The sequence below is a fragment of the Cajanus cajan genome, chromosome 3 (assembly GCF_000230855.2).
Source record: "Cajanus cajan strain Asha chromosome 3, NIPB_CcT2T_4, whole genome shotgun sequence".
In the NCBI taxonomy this organism is placed as follows: Eukaryota; Viridiplantae; Streptophyta; class Magnoliopsida; order Fabales; family Fabaceae; genus Cajanus; species Cajanus cajan.
In genome coordinates, this window is record NC_138519.1 from 9,656,006 (window position 1) to 9,666,896 (window position 10,891).

General features: G+C 27.0%; 1 protein-coding gene across 2 annotated transcripts; it reads right to left on the reverse strand.

Moving 5' to 3' along the window:
* Window positions 1-184: 184 nt before the first annotated feature.
* Window positions 185-8,476, reverse strand: LOC109789366 (protein trichome birefringence-like 34). 2 transcript variants are annotated; one of them, XM_029269429.2, is made up of 5 exons: window positions 8,078-8,476; window positions 6,988-7,213; window positions 6,279-6,475; window positions 5,754-5,912; window positions 185-738 (listed from the first exon to the last, which is right to left on the reverse strand). In XM_029269429.2, the coding sequence occupies exons 1-5, from the start codon at window positions 8,410-8,412 to the stop codon at window positions 390-392; spliced, it is 1,266 nt and encodes a 421-aa protein (XP_029125262.1). In that variant the 5' UTR covers window positions 8,413-8,476; the 3' UTR covers window positions 185-389. The 2 variants fall into 2 exon arrangements, with proteins under 2 accessions (XP_029125262.1, XP_020203884.1); XM_020348295.3 differs by having other exon boundaries at window positions 6,988-7,165; window positions 8,078-8,474.
* Between the last annotated feature and the right edge of the window lie 2,415 nt (window positions 8,477-10,891).

The following is a 10,891-nucleotide window of genomic DNA, read 5'->3' on the forward strand; positions in this document are numbered from 1 at the left end:
CCTCAGACCCGTTGATCCAGACATTTTGGAAAGAAAATTGGAGTTCAAACTTTTTAAAAATATATTATATTATTAATTAGAATATGTAATTTAGAAAGTGTGACATTTACTTTTTTTATTATTTGAATTGAACATCATCAATATTTTCTCCTCCTTTTTTCAAAGTATCCTTCCAAGATAAATGTGGACATCAATCAAATAAAATAAAATAAAAGGAAAAGAGTGTATGACTTTTCAAAGATTAGGAGAGGCAACATTCTTTACACTTCAACTCTCCTCACCAGTCACCACACTAAAAAGAGAAAAAATAAGATAACAAAGCAGAAAGAAAAACAACTTGGCTTGCATGCAAAGTACTACATTCCAATTAAACTTGTGTCTAAAGTTAGTCATCGGTGGAAAATATAGGCATAAAGGAGCTCATTCCACGCATCAGGCACTCCAGGGAGGCACCAATGTATGCAATCAGCATAAGTTTTTGGATTTGATAACTGTTCTTCAGTTAGAGGCTCCCATTGCTTTCTATAGATTGATGGGTGCCCTTCTTTCCTATACTCTGAAAGCTGTGTGATGTTAAGCAATTCAACGTTCAAACCTCTTCCTTTCAAATCATGAAGCACATTTTCCACCACTCTCATCATACTAGGAACTGAACCATTCCCCCAATACCCTTCTTCTGTGATTTGATCTGTTTCTTTGTAACAATTGTCACCCCTAGCTCCTCCCCATTCATGAGCCCTGCATTTTTTTTTTAATATCACAAATCTAATTAGTCCGTTGATTAGATCATAGTGTAACTAAGAGAAATTACTGAAAAGACATGCAACATATCTTTCATTGAAAAATGATATGAAGCATATTTTTGAATGAAAATAATTTTGATCTTCGTGTAACTATTGCCAAAATATTTTATAAGCAGAAGTAATTATAACATTCTAATGACTCTTAAGCATAGTTTTAAAAACCGGACCGGTCATCGAACCGGTTAAGGTACTGGGTCAGTGGGTCAAAGGTTGAACCAGTGAGTCACTAGTTGAACCGTATGACTCAAATTTTATTTATTTTTATTAAAAAAATTCATATTAAATATATTTAATACTTATAAATTTTAATAAATTCATATCTTATTTTAAATTTCAATTTTTCTATCTTATTTAAAATTATTTTTATTTTTATTTTGTAAAAAAAATACATAAAAATTACATGTTAAACTGTATATTAATACAAATTAAAAATATAAATAATATTTACATATATAATATGCTTGCAATTAATATCACAAAATAATATATGTAATATTTACATAGATATTATATTATTAAATATATAATTTAAAATTAATAATATACTATAAAAGTTATTTAAGTTGTATATATTGCAAACAAATATATTAGAACAAGTAGTCATTGTTATATTTAATAAGACTCCTTGCTTTTTATTAAGAGATTCAATTTTCATTATTATTTTTGTGGTTTATGGTCCCTTAAAAAATTTATATAAAAAAAAAAAAGTGGTTGAACCGGTTTGACCCACCGGTTCACCGGTTGAACCGAAAAATTGACCGGTTCAATCTGGTTTAAAACGGGTCGACTGCATAACCGGTCTAACTTAAGATTCGGACCGGCTAGACCACCGGTTCCCGGTTCAACCGGTCCAACCGGCCGGTTCGGTCCGGATTTTAAATCACTGCTCTTAAGGCTCTGTTTGGAAAAACCGAAAGCGAGAAAAAAGAAGGGATCACGAAAAAAATACTTAAAATTTGCTCCTTCTATTATTTGGTCTGGTCTCATGAGAGAAGGAATGATGCAAAAGTATGTCGTTTTAGAGACTTTTCAATCCATCCAAATTGGACAGGAGCCAGAGGGATTTTTTTTTTTTTTTGAGATAAAATGGCTAATCTGTCTCTTATTTTTGTGTGTATATATATATATATATATGTATATTTATATTAGAGATATGTTTAAATATTTTTTAAATATCTATAATTTTATAAATTTTACATTTTAGTTCTTATAATTAAAAATATTTCATTTTTTATTTTTTTTGTACATATCATTTTTGTTTCTTTTAAATTTTTATAATTTTATAAGTTTTTCCTTTTAATCGAAAATAAGGAATAAAAAAATAAAATTTATTTATATATATATATAGAGATGTAAATAAACTATTTTAAATTATAGAAATTAAAAAGTAAAATTTAAAAAATTATTTAAACCTCAAAGATATTTATGTCGTTTTATATACTTACATTTTTTCTTTCACATTATGTGCTCGTCATTACGTTATTGAAATGGTCATTTATAAAAAAGGGATGAAAATAATTAGGTCTGTATTTTCAGAAATTAAAGATTTAACTCATAACATTGGATAAATTAAATTTATTTACTAAAATAAGTTGGAATGGTTTTTAAGAAAATATATTTAGTTTAAGTAAACTACTCCCTAGTCTTTTTAAGCTTAACGAGCTACATACGTGTGTAAATATAAATAATATAATAATTAAATTATTATTATTATTGTTATTAAATTTACCATAATATTTTAACATTAAATAATTAGTTGCTTTAAAAGCTTAACTCAAATGTTGCACATGTTGATATTGATCTAGTGGTAGAGGTTAAGATACTTTGAATGTGATCATAAATTCAAATTTTAATATTATTATTGTAATTTTGGTAAATAAAAAAATATTAAAAAAATTTGATGATTTATTTAAAAATAATCTTTTAATTTATTTAAATAGAGTTTTAAAAAAAGGTTAAATTAGATTTTTAACTGACTCACAAGAGTCATAAATTTTTATTTCCATTTCTTTCAAATAAAAAAAAAGGTTTAATTTTTTTTTTTTACAATTACATTTGTACCTCTCATCTTATTATTAATTTCATTCATTTTTATTTTAATTTAAAGGGTATATAATGAATTATATTTTACATATAATTGATATTTCTTATGAAAGAAGCAACATGATGCATATAGTCGATTATATATGACACAATTGATTATATGCCTTTTTAGATCAAGAGAATGTATAATATCAAATATTGTAATAGAACACATACACTGATATAATTAATTATGTTCAAAGAATAGTTGATTACACTTTAGTATCTTGGTAACAGATTTTTTTAATCAAGGGTTAAAAGGAGGAAAATAAATATTCATCCTCACTTATGCACAAATCTTCTTAATTTTGAGGTTGATTTTTCAAATGGGACCCACCAAAATAATTCACACATTTTTATCCTATTCTTCTTTACTAAATAGATATGAAGAGTACGCTTATCATCTAATTTTTCCATTTCCCTCCTCTCTCCTCCTCATCCATTGCAACAAACACAATGTTAATGTGCAAAACCTCTAATTAAAAATTTATAAGTCCTTCTAATATCACCTTTTCAATATATGATATAGTAATTTTTTTAATATAAATATAATTCACACAATATTTTATAGTTGATAATCGAAAATCAAATTAATTTAACATGTTCAAAAGTTGACAATAAAAACTATATATATATATATATATATATATATATATATATATATATATATAAAACAAAAGGTGGACTTAAATATAAGAAAAATTAACCTCATAAATAGTGGACCAAAATATAAAAAGAATCTTAACTTATTTTATCTCATTTAATGGTGTCATTTTTAAATTACATTTTCATTTAATTAAAATTCTATTTTCAATAACCTTTTCATTCTTAATATCCACATCCAAATTCAATGAGTAGTAATAGGATAAAAAATCATTTATAATTGAGACTAATAAGATTAAATAATATTAACTAATTTTTTAAATTAGTATACACATTAATTAATTTTATTTATAATCCAGTCCAAAAGGAGTGGAGTGAGGACATTAAATTAGACGAAAGATTAAAAAAAGTAATTAATGATGCTGTTTTACTTTTGAACCTGCATTTTTTTTTCCATTTAATATATATATATATATATATATATATATATATATATATATATATATATATATATATATTCTTTTTTTTTTTCTAGCGGACTAACGGTTTTAAATTATTAGAAAATTAACAGAGCCTAAAAAGAAAATTATCCGTTTAAAAACTAAAATCTAAAGTATTTAGGCATAAGCACCAAAAAGAAACAGACACCTAATACAAATTGTATGATTAATTTAACTTAAAAGAACAATGACATAGGAAACGAGTGACAATGTTATAAATTCCACGAGTTTCAGTCACATGATTAGAACACACAAAGAAAAAAAAATCGCTTATTTTTCACCAAATTTATAAATTATTTAAAGTGCAAAACAAGTTAATTCAAAAAATAATTTTTATAATGCTATCTGACTAGCATATTAATTCATTTTAGTCATAAAATTCAGCTCCATCTATGTATGAGTTTTTGGAGGATAAAAGTCCAAGTGCAAAATGAAAACAACTCAAATGTATACAAGTTAGAGTGCTTGAGTCCAAATAGTCTAGGCATTTTGGATAATATGAAAACTCTAACTTAATATACAAATTAGTACACTCTCTCTATTGGAGCCACTCTTAAATGCTAATATGGTAAAATATAAAATAACCACGATATGTGATTTTTTTAAAAGAAAAAAAATAATACAAGTCCGAACAACTGAAAAGTAAATAAATAAAATGAAATAGATGTGAGCCCTCCGAGACTTGAAAAAAATGGTCAAACCTAAGAAAATAAGTAACTCAAGGGAAGTGTAATAAAGACATCGAACAAAAGTTTATATCTATCAAAATAAAAACAATTCAAATGTATATCTAACTTATAATCTCTCTCCCTCTCTCTATATATATATATTGTAATAATTCTTTTTGAATGAGACTCATTTTAAGAATTATTTTTCAACGAATATTTTTTAACAAGAGTGTTTTTAGATATATTTTTAACCTTTTATTTTATTTTAATATATCATTTTTATTTATAAATTAGATCAAATTTTTTTCTTAAAAATGTCCATAGTTAAAAATAAGTTTAGATCACAATATAAATTATTTATTATAAATTTTAATTATAAATTATAAGATAAAAATATTTATTTATTATAAATTTTAATTAAAATATAATTGAGATTTGAAAACCTTAAAAAAGAAGAAAAAAGGAGAAAAATGTGACATGTTTTGTTTATAGTTACCTAAAACATTATTTTGAATCGAAAGAAAGTGCGTAGTTGCATTCATAACATTCTTAGAGTATACAATTTTTTTTTTCATTTTATCCTTTAACCCATAACCTCAAAAGGAGATTTCGAAGGATAAAAATGTCTGAGCATAAATAGAAATTAAAAAGAGATATTTTCTTTATTTGTTTTTGTAATTGGTGTGATATTTTTATTCTTGAACATCTCCCTCAAGTTCAATTGGGCCAATTGTGATTTTTTTTGGGCTTTGAAATAATTTTTGAGGCTTAGTCTTTAGCCTGTTTAATTTTTTTAGTTGTATATTCAGCTAATAATAAAAAATTTTTGGCCTAATTCAGCGAATCGTGTAGAATTATCCCACATACGGTTCGGAAACACCACTTACAAGTTACAAATTAGTTCTGTACGTATTTTTTTTTTAAAGAACTTATTTTTTGTACATAAATTTATTTACACTCGCTCTATGTAATTCTATATCTTAAAATAATATAAATAATAAACACAAATGGCAGTATAATAATTAATTAATATTTTGAAGGTTAATTGGTGGTAAGTCTAATTATAATGATGTGAAACGTGGAATTGTGGCACTTACTTTTGGTGGGTTGGTGACATAGAAACGAAGAACAAGTTGGTGTTGTTACGATTAATATGAACTTCCAACCAATCTGACCATGTCCTCAAGGCCATTTCATACACTCTCACCATTCCTACCTTTTTCAATACCCCATTTGGGTCTCCAAATGAACCCCACCTGCTCACAAAACATTCACCAAAACACAAGAATATCAAGACTAATCTGTTATATCTTCTTACTTAAGATATATATATCTTGCTAATTTTGGATGAAAAATTGATTGTTGAGTATTGGAGAGAATTGGTTTAAAATCAGTTTTTAAAACAAAAAAGGTGACAAGAAAATGAAACATATATACCTAGGCCTAGCTAGCTCTTATACTAAGTTTGTTATTTTTAAATAGAATTGTTCTACAAACCAAAGTGGTGGTAGGAGAGAATCATTTATGGTGAAAACATCTGACAACACAATCACATGTACATGGTGGTTGTAATAGGAGTTGTTGAAAGGCAAGTTGATGAAATAAAGTGATGTTGTACTTACAAAACATTCATTGCGCGCCTTCTCCACCAAAGGAAAGTGTTGAACACCAAAATGTCTGCATCAGTCCAGTACCTAGCATGCTTCTCAATGGCTTGGACTCTCACAGTCCGTTCTGCTACTCTATGGTTCACAGGATCATCCGAGTTCGATTCTACCAACAATGGGGCCCAATAGAACTCGATGGTTGCATTGTATTCCTTCATTTAACGTGTCAATTCAGCAACCAGTTAGCTTCATGCATGTATATATTATTAGCTACTTACATCATCAGCTAGGTTTCAAGGCTCAAAAAATGCTTCAAAGGCCTTAAAGTCCAAAGTACGTTTACAGAGATACTTACAAAGTTAGTGACAAACTTTAAGACTCAAAAAACACTTACAAAAGTACTTATAAAATTAAAATAAGCTTCAAAGTATTAAAAATGTTTTGCAGACCTAAGACTTAAAAAACTCTTACAATTACTAACAAGATTAGGGCATGCATGACTCCACATACTCCAACAAGTTTTAAAGCTCAAAAAACACTTATACAAAGGTACTTATAGAATCAGGGCGGACTTCAGGACTCAAAATAAACCTTTTTATTTTTTGTGTCATAATGTATAGTAATAACTTGATATAACTAAATAAAAATAGTTTTGAAATAGAGGAACATGGAATAGTTTTGAACTTAATAAGGTTACTTTTTCTACTCCTATAAATAGACTTACTTCGGCCTTGAAAATGTTGAGTGAGCCATTTGCAATAGTGCGCATGGATTTGAGAGTTGGGGGCACAGAAGATTCGACAAGGCAAACCATTGAAACCCATTGGCCTCTGTTGAGTGAATCCCCCACAAACACCATCCTCTTGTTCCTTAGCCTTTCAAGCAACGCTGTGGCATTGAACCTTATTAACAAAGAAGGAGCCACATTCCACAAAAGCTCAAACACATACCTAAACTTAATATTGAAGCATATCATACATATAGCACAAAGAATGAGGTATTAAAAATAAAGAGAGGTGCTACACAACACACTCTTCAACCCATTATTTGTAACCCATTTTGGTTACAAAATTATGAATAAGAGATTCAGTATTATATATAGTAACAAAGACTCAATTTTTTTTTCAACAAATTTTAGTCGGTAAGAGATTATGTTTTAGAGTGTGTTATTAGTAGTATTAACAAAAAGAAAAATTGCTAACAAAATCACATATTGGTTAAAACATCAAAAATTTAAATTTTTTATAAAAATATTATTAATATATTTCTACTGTGATTTCTAATATAATTTTTCTTTATTAATTTTCTAACCAGGTACCCTTATGATAATTGTTAGCAAAAATTGTTAAGGGAGCATTTGGAAGTTAGGTTTTGAAAGGAAAAATAAAGAATGGACAAACTGTTCATTTAAATAAATGTTTTTTAATTTTTTAAAAAATCAAAGAAATAAATTGATAGATTAGCATAAACTTAATGGGTCTGTTTGTTTTAAAAAATTTTCTTATAAAAGTATTTTTTTAAAAAATAAAATAAGTTCTTTTTATTTTTTGATGTGCTTATCAATTTTTTTAAATAAGCAATTTAAAAAAAAAAAAACTTCTACTACTTCTTAAAGAATTGTTTTTGTTTTTAAAATGCTTATTTACAAACACTTTTTCTTTTTAAGTTTAATCAAATAGACTTAATATTTTAATTTTTCTTCTAAACATTATATAATTCTCATAATTTAAAATAAAGTGTCATCCCTTTCCTTCTCCTCAAGATCCCACTTCCAAACACATCCTTAAAAAATGTGACAAGGTAGAGAGAGAAACCTGGGCAAGTCACATTGGTGGGGCTTCCACCTCCAGTTCTGGTAGCTCAGGTCCTTCCTTCCAAACTTCTCACAAGCCAATTGATCAGACATGTACGTGCACTGCTTCTCCTTATAGAGTGGATATGATTCATTATCATAAATCCACTTACCAGAAAACAAATCACATTTTGATAGTGAACGTAACTTGTTCCCTTCATGAGACCATTCTTCTCCTTCCTGTGTTAGATAAATGGCAGTGACAACTAGAGTAGTGGTTAAGATCGCCACAAGAGATTGAAAAATGTTTCTGATTCCCCAAGTGCTCCCTTCCACTATTTGATGTGCCTTTGCCATTTAATTCACTTTCTTTGTTTCTCACTGCCACACTTCCTCCCTTATGAAGCTTCTTGAAACCGGTTGGTGAGATTGAAGATACTTTTCATCTCTAGCTAAGTTGTAAGTAGTAGGTAGAGCATGATGCATTTAGAAGCTCATGATGTTGAAATATATTTTCCAAAGATAAGACTCAAATTTATCACCCACTTTTGAATTTGAGTTGATTAATATGTTTTTTTTAAATAAAAAGTTTAAATGAAAATTAAACTTATTCCAATCTTAGAAATTAAAATCTTTGATTTTATTTTTCAAGAATGGTAGATAAGAGATAATAACTCCATGACTATTAACTATGGAATTAATGACATGTTTGAGATCTTAAGATCAGACATATTATTATTTACTTAATTAGTGATTAGTTAAATTTCAATAATATACAATTTAACTTAGAATTTTACTTATTAAATTAAGGACTAGTAAAAATTCATAAGAAGAATTTTACTTTTGATGTAAAGAAATTTTTCTAAATAAATATGTCTATTAAAGTAAGATTTTAATGATCATAAGAGTGTCAAATTCAGATCATGACAAATACAAACTTAGATTATATTTTAGACTATTATTTTCAATTAATGATTTCTTTGGATTCTATATGGAGAAAAAAAATTTGAAAAAAAAAAGATATCTATCCATAATAGATTATTTTTGTATTCATATCCATAGTAGATTTTTTTTTTTTTTTGTATTCATATCCATAGTTTTTGAAAATTTTTGATTACTAAATATACATGTTTAATAAATTATACAGTGATTACAACTAATTTCATTATTAATTTTGTCATCCATAGTTTGAAAACTGTTATTTTTTCTATATATATAAACAAAATTAAACACTCATAACTTAGAACAGCCAATGTAAAGATTAGGTTTGTCAAATTTATCTTTGTATTATATTAGTGACAGGTTTTTTGATGTGTATTCAGAAACACACATGTTAAGAAGCATTAATCAAATGTATTATATGAAATGTTTCTAATATTTATTTTTGAAGGAATATGAGATGTTTCAACTTACTTTAAAAAATATTGAATGATATTTTTATAATGAACATGTTTTATTTATTCTTTTTTTTTTTCTTTCTTTTTAACATGTACTCTTCATACACATTAGAATAGAACGAAGACCATATTAGTGACTCGTTGTACGTTGTATACGTTTTTATGATACCGATTTCGTATAACTTTTATTAATAAAAAGTATAATTAGTTTAAAGAGAAATTATATTAAGAAAATATATCAATATGATGGATTTCACTTTTTAATGAAATTAACATGTATCAAGCTGAAAATTAAATGTGAACTTTGCTATTACTTCCTTCAGTTTCCCAACTTGAGGTATTGCATTTAGTGGTAGTACATCTACATTTATGTATGTAATTTATGTCACAAATTAATTTGAAACGTTAGTTAGAGAATGCTTTTCGCTGCATTTGCACTTTACCAGCACTACTTCACAGTTCACATTCGATATTGTTTGTTTCAAATTTTAGTTTGACATAATATGTAGACCAATTAAACGATATACGAAATTAGGTTGTGTTGTTGACGTTTTCACAACCAAGAATGTTGCTTGAAGAAAGGACGAGGTCTATATTGTCCTTTCCAGTTTCTTTCCCCGTTATTCCTCTATAGAAAAAAGATTAAAATGACTAAAAAAGAAAAAAGACAAAAGTAGAATGTTGAAATAAAAATAGCGATCCAAATACTTAGTCGCAATATTCCAATAGTCTATTTTTCAACTGAATTAGTGACTACTGATACGACTACGGAAAAGAATTAAAATTATTTTTCTATTTAGGAACGAAAATGTTGACTAAATGAGGCATCCAATTGAAATAAAGAATATTTTTAAAATAAAATTTTATGGCAATCAAAGTTGTGACCAATTTTTTGTCGTGACAAAATTAGACTCATGAAGACATGAGAGGAAGTAATCAATGCTATAACAATTAATAATATTTGCCTAGCGACAAATACAAATTTGGTTGCTAATTCCTTGAGACTAGGCCTTTGGAGACAAAAGTCTACCAATTGTTAATTTGGTCATTGAGCTTGATAGCGACGATAGGAACCCTCAAACTACTACATGCATTTTAACCAAATTATTAACTATCGCAAAAACTTTGGAAGGTGAACCAAGCACAGGCTTCTAACTGCCCTTGTTGAAGCAAAACAATGTGGTTCATGGTAACGATATATGTCTTAGAGAAAAATCTCTAAATTAAAGGATTAGACATTCGTGTACTTTGAACTTATGTTGCTTTAGGTGCTACACCAAAAGTCATATTTAATAACAATTATTTTACCTTTTAGTGACAATATAAATAGTCACTATAATGTTTACCAGCAATTAAATTAAGATCAGTATTTTAAGAGTTGGTAAAAGTTTTAGCAACCATTATAATGAATGCTAGTAAAATCCCTTTTAAGGGCTAGG

Excerpts from the sequence above, each read along its gene's own strand:
- LOC109789366 (XM_029269429.2), bottom strand. The coding sequence starts at position 8,412 with ATGGCAAAGGCACATCAAATAGTGGAAGGGAGCACTTGGGGAATCAGA. Across the intron at positions 5,913-6,278 it reads AGGCGCGCAATGAATGTTTT|GTGGGGTTCATTTGGAGACC; the intron begins GTAAGTACAACA and ends TTTTGTGAGCAG. Across the intron at positions 739-5,753 it reads ATGTCACCAACCCACCAAAA|GGCTCATGAATGGGGAGGAG; the intron begins GTAAGTGCCACA and ends AAAAAAATGCAG.